Source organism: Archocentrus centrarchus, chromosome 14, assembly GCF_007364275.1.
Source record: "Archocentrus centrarchus isolate MPI-CPG fArcCen1 chromosome 14, fArcCen1, whole genome shotgun sequence".
Lineage (NCBI taxonomy): Eukaryota > Metazoa > Chordata > Actinopteri > Cichliformes > Cichlidae > Archocentrus > Archocentrus centrarchus.
Window position 1 is genome coordinate 22,634,391 of NC_044359.1, and position 14,753 is coordinate 22,649,143.

The window sequence follows — 14,753 nt, forward strand, 5'->3', positions numbered from 1 at the left end:
TGTGCGTATCATTAGCAGCGAGCAATGCATGGTGTTGGCTGATCGATTCTAAGTAGCTTTTAAGCGTCATGGGAAATGCACAGTAATTTGGAGCAGTCACAGTGTAAACCCTGTGATAATAGTACCTTGTTTTGAGTGCTTTGCAGAAAGCACGACAAGATTACAAGTCTCAATCCGTGATGCAGCAATGACAGTGAACACATGAAGTACCAAAGAAGCACAGCTGGGCAACACTGAAGTAAAAAAACAAAAACAAAGCGAGTAGTGACAGCACAGGTGCCTTTTATTTGGGACTGAGAACATAAAAAGCAAAACAGAGCCATTGGTACTTTTTTCACTCTCAGTACCAATAAACTAATGTATGGCCATTTCTACAAAATAAACCAAAAACTGGTGAGCGTTAAATAAACAAGTAGAAAAATTTTGGGAATCCATGTGGGAGCGTTCGGGGTTAAAGGAGCATCTGCTGAACAGTGTCACATTCAGTCATCGTCATCAAAGTCCTTCTTGCCCTGGGGAGGTTTGGGTCCCCCTGCTGGTTTGGCCATGATGATCTAAAAAGGAACAAAACAGTTCATTATAAGCTGGGAAGTACGAGCACTGAGATCCATGCAGCTGAGTGGGGTTTGAGGCAGAGTGGAAGCACATCATCTCTGACACTAAAACATATTTGATAAAGAAACATTAACCGTCTCAAAGGTTACACCTGTCACAGCATCCAAATTGAGTCCGATCTGAAACGCCTGTGCTTAATTAAAAAAAATGAGAGGACTATGTTTTCAAAGTAAACGAGGCCATTTAGATCCCTAGAGATCCTGGAAGGCTATTTATTGTGATTAAAAATTCATGAGCACACATGGCAATATGTTGTGCTGTAAGAAAAATGAGCTACACAGGAAAGTACTTCTGTACAAGTGAACACTTAACACAAAGATCAAACCCTAGGTCAGTTCCTTCAGGCATTGTATGTTTCACAAAATCTCTTAATTAAGGCCAAGCTGAATCAATTTTCATTTGCACATTCTCTTAAAATACATGAAAAACCATGTTTGATTCAGCACTTGCAAAGTAAGAGGCTGTAAACAGTTTGTGAGTGCATGCAGCGTGCAATCACACCATACAGTATCTGTTCTGTGCAGGTTTAGGCAGTGGCACACCTGGGTTTATATAGAACATTGTGATGTGGTTGAATCCAGCCAGTAATGCAACACATCTTTAGTGTTAGTCGTGACAGGTAAACACTTCCTGTGAGTGACTGAGCACACCAGTGCAATTTTTTTTTAGTTAAAAGCGCACACACATTCCAAGACCTACTGACTGAGAAACTGAGGGTTTGTGTGTGCCCTCTAATGGTGAGTTTCAAACTGATCAGGTTCTTCATCCCAACCGTCTTTGTCCCAATGACCTCTCTGCTTGGGAGCCTTGGGTCCCCCTGCAGCCTTAGCCATGATGATCTGGATCGTACATATATGCACACTTAATTCACCCACCAACTGCTTTCAAATGCTTAAAAAATACATTAAAAATAATAAAAAAAAAAACAGATGCAAAACTAAAAATATGAACAGAAAACAACTTAAGACTCAAGTCCTTTTCTCAGAGTAATAGTAAAACATCAAAGCCCTCAATTGTCCACAACACAAAATCATATAAAACAGGACTCGGAATTAATGTTTGAGTGGAATCACGTCTTCAGACTCAGTCTGTTGGATCTCTGTGAGATCCTCACTACACATACAGGCGGATTGTGACGTTAAGTTTGTGGGTTTGTCTCGCAACTCATTGCTACAGTAAAAAATTCCCAAAACAAAACAAAAACAAGAAAACGACTCATTAAGAGCCGCAAATTCATTATGTTTGAGACAGTTTTCTGTCTCAATCAAAAACAAAAAACAATTATGAATCCGATGCTGTGCATGAAATATTCAACTTGAGGCTCGCCTTCACTACATTTAGAGGCTCAGTGTTTTGGTACGCACCTGATCCACCCTCAGCACTGTGATGGCAGCGTTGGTGGCCAGTTTTATGCCCCAGTATTTGACCAGGTAAGGATCCAGGATGCCGGCTTCGAGCATGTCCTTAACAGCAGGACCTTCACCCTGCAAACATCATGACAACCACACCATCATCAAGAACATGAAGCCATGCAAACAGCATATTATTTAGCATAAAGATCATGTCTCCACTGAAATGCAAAAATGCAACAAGCTCTAACTGTATCTAGCTTGCTCACAACACTAATGCAGAATTCACTTTTATAATGTCCTGTTTTGCTGTCTTCCAGCATTTTAGTCAAGGTAACTCTTTTTCGAGACTTAGCCCAATTTCTTGGCCTTTGAGATAAGTTCCACTCATGATGACACTGCACATTTGTGCAGTGCACATTTTAAAAGCCAACACCAGTGTTGACTCAACAGGGACTTCATGCAAGACTATAAATCAAGTTTTAGATAGCACTGGTGATGCTTAAAGGACCAGTGTGCAGGGTTTTCAGTCATCTCGTAGTGCCGTTGTTGATTGTAACCAAGGAAATACTTGCTGAGTAAATAACTGGAACATGGGAGAGATATTCTAAATAATTCACATCTGAAATCAGAAGATATCAAAGTCATTCATGTATTCTTCTCATGCACAAATACATACCTCAATGTCAAAGCCAATGTTTTTGTTTCCCTCGTGATGCGCAGAATACAGCTTAGAAATAAGCTCGCTCCCCTTCACACCAGAGTTCTCAGCGAGGGCACGTGGCAACGCCTCGAAAGCGTCAGCAAACTTTTTAATGGCGTATTGCTCCAGGCCGGGGCAGGACTGCAGAAAGGCAGGGAAAAAGGCGTTTACCAGTCAAAAAGGGCAAAACCAGGAGGAGAGGCCAGTGTGTGGAAATTGGTACATGTTAATTAATGCACTTAAATCTGCGTACCTCTCCATATGATGTGATCTGTTTGGCCAGCTCAATCTCAGTGGCTCCTGCTCCGGGTACCAGCCGTTTGTCCTAGAGATAGTGAATGAAGAGACTGTAGCTGTTGTATAAAAAAGAAAACCCCTCGAAATTTGCCAACTGTGAAATTCCCAACTCAGTACAGTATAGTTTTTTTGTGTGTTTGTTTTTTTAGGTATTTATTCTCACATTTAATGATGGGGAAACAAACAAATGGTTACAAATTTAAGAAACCAGGTCCTCAAAATTGATGAAACAACAGACGAACATCAGCCAAAAAGTGAGTATCGCCCACTATCGATGTCTGTAGGACTTTAGCATTTCAGCTGTTGCACAATAAATATGTACTATAAAAAAAATAACATTTATAATATCATTTGCACATCCACGTTTAAACTTTATTTAGCTAAAACCTAAAAATAAATAAATAAAACAAAAACACCAATGTGGCTTATATCGTCTTACCCTGGCCAGAACTTTAAAGGTGTTGACCCCATCATCTACAGCCCTCTCAATATCATCCATCAGGTTATCAGTGGAGCCTCTGATCACCACCGTTGAGATGGCACCATCCTCTTTATCTGTTTAAAATTGTTAACACAAACTAACATGTTTAACTGAAAACTCAAACATATAAAATGAAGATTCATGAGACTGAAGCAAAGAGTAATTTACCATGTTTGAAGACGACCACCTGAGTGTCTCCCACCTCGGTCAGGTATACACTGTCGCAGCTACCCATCTCCTCTGGAGTTGGAGCCATCTAAGAATGACAGAAAAAATTTTGATTTAAGACAATAAAACTTTTTCTTATCTTTCAAATACCTGACCTGACTAAAACAAGACTACACTCACCATCTTGGGCAGGGCTACAGCTCCCACAGTCTTACATAACCTCCTGAGGTCCCACTTGGAGTTAAGCCTGATGGGGGAGACAAGGAACATTTATGATCAGAAAGCACTCAATGCCAAAGACATACTATTAGAAATCAAGTAATATTTAAGATACCACCATCAGATACAGTTTGTATATTATTTTCATAATAAATGGAGATTAATAACAGTAAAACTGTGTGGTAACAGCTAACTCATGATAATGAAAAAAAACAAAAAACTGTGATAAAGTAGAATAACTACAGCACTTCATTTTTTAAACTGAAAATGATAAATATCCAAGTTACAAATTGATTCTTAAGGAAAAAGTTTCAGTACGAGATGGCCATAGATGAATTAATGTATTATTAAAATGATAAATCCTTTACTTGAGAGTAATTTGATCTTGTGAGTTGTGCACACCTGCTGTGTCAAGCTCAACTACAAGCAGATCCCCAGGCTAGGCATTAGATTTAAACCTCTAGCTCTTGTTTTAAGATATGTTCACGACTCTGATCACTTGAGGTTTTGTAGGTCTTACCTGACCACCATGAGCTTGTATTTGTTGGCATAGTGCAGCGCCATGTCAGCCACTTTGCCCCCAGTTACCACCACACTGGCACCAGCCTCCTTGATGGCCTTCACATTAGCTTCCATCAAATTTTCCTCTCCTTTACTGAAGTTCATGAGCTCCTGTGCATTATTTATCAACACTGTGCCCTGTGAAGTAGACGGGACTGTTGTCAGCACCAAGAGCAATTAAAAAAAAAAAAAAAAAATCATGTTCATTAAGCTTCATGCATTCCCGTTAGTCATCTTCCCTTACCTTGGTCTCTGTCACCATGCAGTCAAAGGGGCAGGAGAAAACAGCGATTTTGGCGTCTTTAACCGATGTGATGTCTCCCTCTGCCTCCTTCTTAAAAACCATGCCATGAAGCATAGAAGATGCTGTCACCCCACTACCCTGAAAGCACAACAAAGGTTAACGGAGGCCAAACTCTATACGCAAATAAAATATAATCCACAGAAGATGCAGCTTACCAAAATCTTGCATACTCTGACATTATCAACATTGAAATTGCCGGACTCAGGGAAGATTGATACTGCAGCAACAGGTGAGGTAAAGAAAAGAAAGTCAGAAAAATATGAAGTTAATACCACATTCAAGATAATTACTTTTGCTAAGACAACAGTCTGAGGTAGTCTGGATCGCTGACTCACCACAGGCCTGCGCAATGAGGTTGGCGAGAAAGTCTTCATTGCCGTACTGTTTACTCATGACTGCTGTACGGATGAGCAATGTGGCCTCGTTGATATCGTGGAGGTTCTTGGCTGAGGAGCAAACGCAGTCTGGCAGGATCTCCAGGGCCTTCTTACAAGCCTTCTCGTAGCCCTCAATCACCTGTGTCAAAGAGGAAATTGGGTACTGAGAAAATGGAACAATTCATGGCCCTGTGATGCAAATATGACATTAAGCCACACTACCAATATTATCTTATTAAAGCATTATTGTATCAAATAATCTGCAAAGCACAGAACATTTACCGACTGCATTTGTTTACCTCTGAAACGGACAAGCCCATTCTGAGGAGCTCTTCAGCCAGCTCCAGCAGAGCTCCAGCAAACACCAGGACAAAGTTGGTACCATCGCCAACTTCCTGTTCTTGCATGTGGGATGCCAGTACAATCATTTTAGCTGCGGGATGCTGCACCTGTAAAACAAATGATATTCATGTAAATAGTTAAATTCGTACAAGTCATAAGAATTCAGCTGATTCTCAGCAGCCTGCACAAAAACATTTCCTCACCTCAAGCTCTCTGAGAATTGTTGCAGCATCATTGGTGACAAAAAGCTTCTCTAAGTGGTTGATGACCATTTTGTTCATACCTGCAGGAAAATACACACAGTTAATGGGTGCCGTTTTGTTGTCTTTGTAGTTTAGTTTTATGAGATTAGAGCACAAGCACGACTTAATACACTGTGGGCAGACTGAGCTTACCATTAGGCCCATAGGCAGTGCGGGTGGTTTGAGAAAGCTCCTTACAAGCTCTGATGTTACGGAAGACAGCCTCTTCAAGACCTGAAAAGTGCTGTAATAGACAACAAATCCACTTTTCAAGAGAGGTGCATTATATTTCATTTCCATGTCAGACTTGAATAATCAGTACACTGCCTAACGATGACTATGTAAAAAAGACTCACTGGATACATCAGACATAGTCTGAGAATATAAGCAAGAAAGAAAATAAATGTGTAGCTCATTAATTGGGGAATCATTCTGCAAAGGCTGGGACAACACTAACGGCGGTACCCATGAAGCATCAGCATCCCTTTAACCTGACAGTATTGACAGTTAGCTGAATGCTAGCTGGGTGTGACTGCAGATTGACAGCCCGTTATAACAGCACCCCCACTTCTGCTGTATTTGGCATGTCTTACAGTTGAGGGAAGACACTGAAAGGCCAAAAATTAACATTTCGTCGCTCTGAATAGACCCCCGTACAGCACCTCCAGGCGGCCTGGCTGCTGCTTTCTAGAACTCTCCCACATGACTCTGAATGAACGCGCTAACTCAGCGGCTAACGTTAGCTAGCACGCTTCTTTACAACCACTCACTCAAAGCTCATACACAAGCCCAATATGCCTAATTTAACCCCACCTTGGCGCCATCCTTTAACATCTGGGCAAAGCCCGGAGCTTTGGGGACATGGAGGGCCATTTTCCGATGCTTAGCTGCCCCGGTATCCTGGAGAAGGTAGCCGCGGCGTGGGTTCAGCTCTGGGTACAAAGCCGGAGAGGCAGAGGTGGAGCGACTTCAACGAGACATCGAGCTAAAGACGGGTGGCAACAAAGGACAAACTGAGCGGTTCTCGTTCCGCCATGCAGTGACCAGGAAACACCACTCGATGGACACTTTTACCTTTATATGGGCTTCATGTGTTACTTTTAATGAAATCCAATAGTTTTTGTGTTTCCTTTTCTTTTGTTTATTCAGTTTAACGTATGTAAAATTCTTATAAAATGTATTCTATTGTGACATTCCTTTGAGACATTATATACTTACATTTCATAAATGTAATAAATGATTAACTTACATTTGTAGAGTGCCTTATTAAAACATAAATTTATTTCTATACGTAGACTGTACTTTTTATTATATACAAAGAATTGCACAAGAATTATACAAATTAAAGTAGTAGTAATGCCAATGCCATATAAAATAGTTGACCATAAAATCTAACATATTCTTTTCAGTTAAACTAAAAACATTAAATAAGAACAAGAACAATAAGAATAAGAATAATCTGATCCCAGAGGGAAATTCATGTGTCTGACACAGCTCATCAGCTATTTTTATGAGAATTGAAAATCCTGATGGCTGTGGGTACAATTTTCTTTTTATCTCTCTGACACAGAGAGGAGTCTTCCAGTACTGATGTTTTTTTGTTCCATAAAGATGTTATAAAGTGGATGATCAGAGTTGTTCAGGGTGGCTTCTAACATCTTATGTGTGCATTTTCCCACTGTCTCCATTGTCACAGCGCCAGCTTTCCTCACTAGTTTGTCCAGTCTCCTTGCATCCTTGTTTCTGATGCTGCCACTCCAGCAGACTGCAGCATCACACTTGCCACCAAAGACTGATAGAACATCTTCAGCATTTTACTACAGATGTCAACCGAACTCTTTTCTTAACAAAAAGAGATGGCTCTGCCCCTTGGTGTATAGTTCGTCTGTATTCAGGTACCCGTCTAGTTTGTTATCTAGGTGTAAACCTAGATATTTATATTTTGTTACCACCTCTATGTTCACCCCACAAACTTTCACAGGCTGTAGAGGGGACCTTAATCTTTGGAAATCTATTATCATTTCCTTCATCTTAGAGGTGTTCTATATGAGGTGGTTTTTGTGACTCGCTAAAGGCATTAACTGTCCATTCCTGATACATGCCACAATGGCAGTGTCATCTGAGTATTTCTGGATGTGGCAGGACTCAGAATTGTATTTGAAGTCTGCTATATACAATGTGAAAAGAAACAGAGCCAGGACAGTCCCCTGTGGAGCACCTGTGCTGATCATTAATGCCCCAGAAACAGTTCCCAAACCCGACAAACTGGCCTTTCTGTCAAGAAGTTTGTGATGTAAGAAACAAAGGAAGACTCTACATACTTCTCTGTGAGCTTGTCTTTGAGCATATTTGGTTGGATGGTATTGAAAACATTTGAAAAATCAAAGAGCATATAACTCACATAAGTGCCTGATGCCTCCAGATGAGCTAGGACAGCATAATTTACTCCAATGTGTTGTTTGTATGCAGACTGCAGGGGCTCAAGTTTGTCTTTGACCTCAAGTCTTGGTAGTTGTAGAATCAGCCATTACAAGGTTCTTATGACGTGTGATGTAAGGGTCTTGTCTGTAGTCACTTCGTTCAGCTGGACACTTTATTATTGGTAGCAGTACAATACAGGATGTCTTCCAAAGTGCTGGCACCCACCCCAGCTGCAGACTCAGGTTTAAAGATCCTGTGGAGAGGTTGACACAGTTGGGCCTTAATTCTACAGCCAAAATGTTTTACCAAAACTTAATTAGTCAGTATGCACATTGGCTTCTGTAAGAGTATGATACCTATATACTAACTGGAATATTACTGATGTTCTACCATGTAGCAAAACAGCAAGTATATCAGTTGTATTTTGTATTCTGTTAAATAGTTCATAATTCAGCTATATCAAACACATCCTATCCAATGGATGTAGACATGGCAATTTTAATTATATAGCACATTTTATTACATGCAAACTCAACGTGCTTAACACAAAATATAACAAAACAAACACCAGGTCATCTTGACCAAGCTGATGCTAAAGCACATATTCAGCATCAGCATGTGGAACAAAGGTGATTTGAGTGACAGGCGAGCTGGTATGAATATTTCAGAAACTGCTGATCTACTGGGATTTTCCCACACAACTAGTTCCCTGCACAAAATGCCTTGTTGATGCAATGACCAGACTGCTTCATTCTGATAGGCAATAACCACTGTTACAACCAAGGTATGCAGAAGAGCATCTTTGACTGCACTACACATTGAATTTTGAAGCAGATGATGAATGGTTCAGGGTGGTGATTGTGTGGGAGATATTTTGTTGTGTGATGTTCTCATCAGTACGGATCAGAATCTCAGAAAAATGTTTCCAGCACCTTGTTGAGTCTGTGCCATGAAGAAATAAGAATGAAATAGTTAAAATGGGAACAATGACAAAACCATTTCTTCAGCTCAGTTTCTAAAATCTTTGTGAAAACTTCAGTTAGTTCCATGCTGTGAATAAACGATAACCATGTGGCAACCACAGTTTCCACAAATAATATATTTTAACCTACAATCAACCTAAATTATGTGGAAAGAAAACATGAAACATATATAAAAAGGCAAAATTTTATTTTTTTCACATTTGGACATATGTTCTCTTCTCCATTTTTTCGAATTAATGCAGAAATAGAAGGTACCAATACAATAAAAAAGAAAAAAAGAAAAACCCACAGAAGAGCTTTACTCCATTTGAGGCCGTTAGCTTGACAGTCACTAATAAGATACTGGATATCTCTTTATAACATCATCATTATAGCCATCATCTGGTAATGAGCCACTAAATCTTTCCCCCATCACATTATCAGATGATTTATGTGTACAGTAGTGGTGCATGAATCATCCACGGGCCATTAAAAGTGCCAACTTCTGCCTCAAGGAACATTCACGTTTAAAGACTGAGTTTTAGAAAATACACTTGATAATTTGGTATGCTCAAAAAATATTTCAAATGGCATAACAAGTGTTAGTAACTTTATTGCATACATATAAATGGAGAGGAAATACATTTCCCCTCTTGTCAGAAAATGTAGCGTTAGTTTAGTTCTTGTTCAAGATTTCTTTAGAGTACATTTCATTATGTTGCACAAGGTTTCTAAAAGAATGAGAACAGAAAGTACAATATTAGTATTTTTAAAGTGTAACTAAAACATTTTGGCTGTAGCAGCTACGACAGATATATAGGAAATTCCTCTGGCAGCTACAGTGAGGATATTACCCACGACAAGCTAACCTGAGACATGTAAACACACAGATGCTGCCAAATACGCAGAGGATACACAGAAAAAGACAAGCTGCAGCGTAGCAGTCTCCCAGTATCATGATGATAATACTGTGTATATGTAACAGTGATGCCACGATCATAATAAGTGTAAAATATGGCTGCAAAAAGTCCTGTATTATACAGACAGACATGCCCGTAGTTCAGTTGGGTTTACGAACAGTGTTTACAGCTGTGTGGGCCCAAGTGCCCAGCGTGTCTGAGAGGCGAGTGGCTCTGCGTGTGAGGTTTGAGCGGCTGAGTTTACCGTTGGGATCCAACTTTCTCATCATCACTCCCCCAGAACGTTCCTTTGGACCAGGTCTGCAGGCAGAGAGTGAGAGAGAGAAAGAACATCAGTGCAAAAAGCATAAACAGAGGGAGAGTGAGTAATCCAACTCAGAGACCATCATTAAGAACATCTCTATTTACAACTCTGTCATTACAGTTATTAAAAAAAAGGGCAAGTGTTAAGACATCATGCAACAAAGCAAAAAAAAAAATAATTCAGTATTTAAATCCTTTCCTGCTCTTTACTTTGAATAATAACATTTCTCACTTGCAGACATCCTGGTAGTAGCAGACAAAGTATTTGGGAAGGTGAGGTGACAAAGAATATTTAAAGCAAGTGCTGTGAAGTCAGAAAGAAGAGAGTCAGATAGAGGAGCTAGAGAAAAGCATCTTTTGCCCGGACAGTGAGTTATTCATGACTTTTTCCTCCATTTCAAAGTAGACTGTCATAGTTTTGTATTCACACTAGCTCTGCCATGCACGCTTGTGTTTACACTGAAAGCATATGTTGTCATACTTGATCTGGTTTTAGTAGGATTATTATTATTTATTTATTTTTTTTAAATGGGATTTTACCTTCTGTATTACTCCAAAAATTGGGAATAGTTGAACTGCCTGTTGTAGGTGAAAACAAGCTGGTTTAAGTTAAACAAGAAGAGCTTTTTATACAGCGTGGAAAGCAGTTGGGTGCATGATAACAGACAAGGTCACCGTTCCTGAGCGCCCGCTTTTCATACTGCACATCATTGTTTATAGATCAGACAGGGGCTCTAAGATTTTGAATGTCAACACGGGAAGTGATGCAAACATTCAACTACATTTGTCATATCATCTGGCTCCAATTCCCACACCCACCTCCTTTCCCCCCCTTATCTGAATACCAGAAACAGAGACCCCGTTTCAAACCGAGGCGGGAAGAATGTCTGGAGGGAGGGGGAGGAAGTCTTCTGACCCACAAGCTGGGATTCTTTGGCTGAGGACTGCAGAGACACGCTTCCTCTATGCAGAATATGCATGAATACAAGGAAATGGACTAATGGCTTCTTCAGTTACACAATACTTGAATTCTCCTACATCTCACACTCCTTCATTCATGATTATAAAGGAAGTTAACAGTAATTTGCCCCTTTTCCTATTAATGGCCTAATTTGTAAACACTCAAAATGCAAACACCTCTGTACAATTTACCACCCAATCGGCATTTTGAATTGAAACTGAAATAAAACACATTACCTGTTGTCTCTGCCAATGAGATCATCAAAGGCCTTTGAAAGATGTTTGAGCCTCCTCAGTCCGCTGGAAACTGACTCCAAATCTTGGTCAAATTTCCTATTATAAACAGTAAAACAAACATTCAGCAGAGAAAAATTAAAGTAAGCTGCTCCCTTATTCACAATGGGTCACCACAGCAGGTAGCTCTGCATGTTGGATTTGGCAGAGTTTTTATGCAGGATGCTCTTCCTGACGCAACTCCAAAGGGATCCAGTGAAATAAAAGTACTCAAACTCACAGCTTCTGGCTCTGCGTGTTTGGGGAGGCGAAGGGACTTCGTAAAGCAGCCATGCGAACCAGTTGCCTCCTGCCACCTCCTGTCTTCACTCCTCGTACGGATGCTTCAGGAGTCCTTCGTCCTTTGGAGCCGGGGGTAGCTGCTGGTCTGGGTGTGCGTCTGGGTGTTGCAGCTCGATAAGGTGTACGCTTTGGGGTGCACGAATCTGATGCACCAGCATTTTCTCCGTCACGACCCGGGGTCACTACCAAACACTCCTCACGGGAAAACTCTCTGGTCCTCTGTAACCTCTGAGGGACAGAGAAAACCACCCTGAATAACTGACTGGTGGCTTTTGTTGAGCCTGATTATGATCAAAAGTAATAAATAAATGATACTTGTTTTTCAGGCAATTCCACAGATTTAAAAAACAAAACAAAGTGCATTAAGAACAGTTAATTTACCTACCTGATACACTCCATTGATGGAGTTACGAGCGCTGCGAGTAAGCTTGTTGACTGTGCTGGGTTTTGGTTGTTCCTTCATAGTTTCCCAGGTAGGACGTTCAGGGAGGGAACTGGCCTGGACAGATCGTAGTGGGAGTCGCTTCCTCAGTGACATCCTCAGAGAGTTGAGTGAAGATGAGGACCGAAGTTTGCGGAAACGGTCAGGGGCTTCTGGGGAGCTCTCTGCTCCATCAGACTCATCCAAGACTGTATGTGCCCGCCAAACTCCAATCACAGCTTTACCAACATTATCCATGACTGAGGAGGCCATTGACTGAGCTGAGCAAAATAACAAAACATCTGTGTGATTATATTTTAGAAAAAAAATAACTATATTATATATATATATATATATATATATATATATATATATATATATATATATATATATATATATATATATATACATATACATACATACATACATACACACACACACACACAGCAGACTGTTTCAGATTTATTTTGTAAACTAAAATAAGCGCTAAACGATTCAAAAATTATGAATGTGCTATGCACGAAAGTTGAATACTTGTTTGTACTGACGGATAGAAAAAAAAAAGAGAGACAAAGATAAACACGTTCTCAAATTTAAGCTTAATTGGGTCTAACTGTTGCTTTCAGAAATTACTTCAGAGTCCTGTGTCACTGACAAAAAATGTGAAAAATGTTAATGAACAATGGACGGAAAATTAAAGTGAAAATGACCCGTAACAACCCCACAATCAAGCAGCAGTAATCGTGTTAGTGAGAGCTCCGTGGCTTTTGTTTGATCGGGACAATGCTCCGGTGAAAGTTTCAGCTTAACCGAGGATGGCTCACCTCAGGAGGAGGGAATAACAGCCTTAAGCAGCAAATGAGAATTAAACTTTACTTTTCACTGCTTTTACATTAAAACGTCGTCAAGCGGTACCATGGCAAACAAAACAAAAAAGGGCTGTGCCCCCTAAGCCACGGTTAGCATAAAAAAAAACGAAAAAAGAAAAACGTTACTATGTCAGTTTATGCTAAAAGACGTCTACCTAAATAACTACGAAATTTCAAAAGAAGAACGTCTAGTCAGACACTTGCTGTACAGATAGCTTACCTGAAAGTGTCAGTTGTAAAACTAGTCGATTGCCTCTGGATTTTAGCGGCCTGTCGCTCTTATGTCCTCTTTCACTGTTTGAATTTGGCGGCGGACCACAGAATTCCCAAAGGCAGGCGTCACCACGCCCTACGTAGAGATACGTGACGTAACAGGATTCGTCACTGCGTAAAGCTCATTAGAAGACTTTTCTTTTTGTACTTTTCTGAGATTTGCGTTGAAACGTTACTTGAATTATTGTGTGGGAATTATAGTTCAGGATTTTTTACTTGTTCATATTTTTGTACACCAGATAAAGAAATGTAGTTATGTTGCTATGGTCTTTTCAAAATAATCTTAAAATGTGTTAATCCAGCTACTACTATCTGTATAATTATATCAAAATGTTATAGTAATATGTAAAATAAATAGCTTAGGATCATGAGTTTGTAAAAGAAGATTCCTCTCAATGCAAACACGTAGATAAGACAGTCTCCTGTACAGACTGATTGCATACAATTCTCTATTAAAATAGATAAAAACCACAACGGAGTATCATCACAACAGGCACATCCCATCTTACTGACACACAGTTGTGGTCAGAAGTTTACATACACTCATCATGGGCATGAATGTCACAATAATTTTGAGTTTTTAATGATTTCTTTGATGCATATATTTAAGGCTGTATACTTCTGATCCCGTGGATTAGAGAAAATCCTAAATAAATTTAAACTTTTGTAGCCAATTCTTGTTTTTTAAAGTCATTAAAGATGTACGCTGTACAATCATTCCACCCTGGAAAAAGAACAGTTAAAAAAAAATTAAAATAATTGAAAGCCCAAATGACCATGACCAAAATTGTATCGCTCAAACATCATCAAGTTTTCTAGTGGAGTACATGTCTGGGTGCCACAATTCTTTCAGCTTCATCCCAGTGCAAACTGGTCAGCAATAAATCTTATACTGGTTTAATATGTCTGGTTTTTATTGACTTGGCATGAGATTGGTGTTGACGCAACTAACAGACCTGTTAGTGATGCTCTTTTATTACATTACTGTTGACAGGTGTTTCTAGTTTGTTTTTCCCAACGCACTTACAAATATAAGGAAAACAAACAAAAAAAACACATCTGAAACATTACATTTTACAAAGCTAAAATAACAGTACCTTTAGACAGTGCTGTAAATGAAATATGCTCTAGCTGGAAAAGGCTAGATGGTCACTCAGTACTGTTGCTCATTTGTCAAAGATCACAAGGCTTGTGACTTTCATAACCAGGTCTCTCTTGTAACAGAGATTGTGATCTCAATGGGACTTTCTGGTAAAGGTAAATTACTTTTTCTAGATTAGATTAGGTTAAACTTTATTAATCCCTTTGGGAGGGTTCTGTCAGGGAAATTAAAGTTCCAGTAGCGCTTTTTACATTATAGTCACACAAGCAGAGATATAGTTGGAAATAT

General features: G+C 39.7%; 2 protein-coding genes across 2 annotated transcripts; both read right to left on the minus strand.

Annotated features, from left to right (window-relative positions):
- Window positions 1–262: 262 nt before the first annotated feature.
- Window positions 263–6,639, minus strand: cct8 (chaperonin containing TCP1, subunit 8 (theta)). The gene is made up of 15 exons (XM_030745960.1): window positions 6,472–6,639; window positions 5,812–5,902; window positions 5,620–5,699; window positions 5,374–5,523; window positions 5,033–5,213; window positions 4,853–4,914; window positions 4,638–4,775; window positions 4,353–4,531; window positions 3,794–3,860; window positions 3,614–3,701; window positions 3,404–3,519; window positions 2,921–2,992; window positions 2,644–2,808; window positions 1,980–2,099; window positions 263–554 (listed from the first exon to the last, which is right to left on the minus strand). Exons 1-15 carry the CDS (start codon window positions 6,529–6,531, stop codon window positions 483–485), a joined length of 1,641 nt encoding a protein of 546 aa, XP_030601820.1. The 5' UTR covers window positions 6,532–6,639; the 3' UTR covers window positions 263–482.
- A 2,593-nt stretch (window positions 6,640–9,232) lies between these two features.
- pimreg (PICALM interacting mitotic regulator) lies at window positions 9,233–13,433 on the minus strand. Its single transcript, XM_030746947.1, has 5 exons — window positions 13,311–13,433; window positions 12,186–12,502; window positions 11,739–12,028; window positions 11,462–11,557; window positions 9,233–10,261 (listed from the first exon to the last, which is right to left on the minus strand). Exons 2-5 carry the CDS (start codon window positions 12,492–12,494, stop codon window positions 10,102–10,104), a joined length of 855 nt encoding a protein of 284 aa, XP_030602807.1. The 5' UTR covers window positions 12,495–12,502; window positions 13,311–13,433; the 3' UTR covers window positions 9,233–10,101.
- Window positions 13,434–14,753: the final 1,320 nt, after the last annotated feature.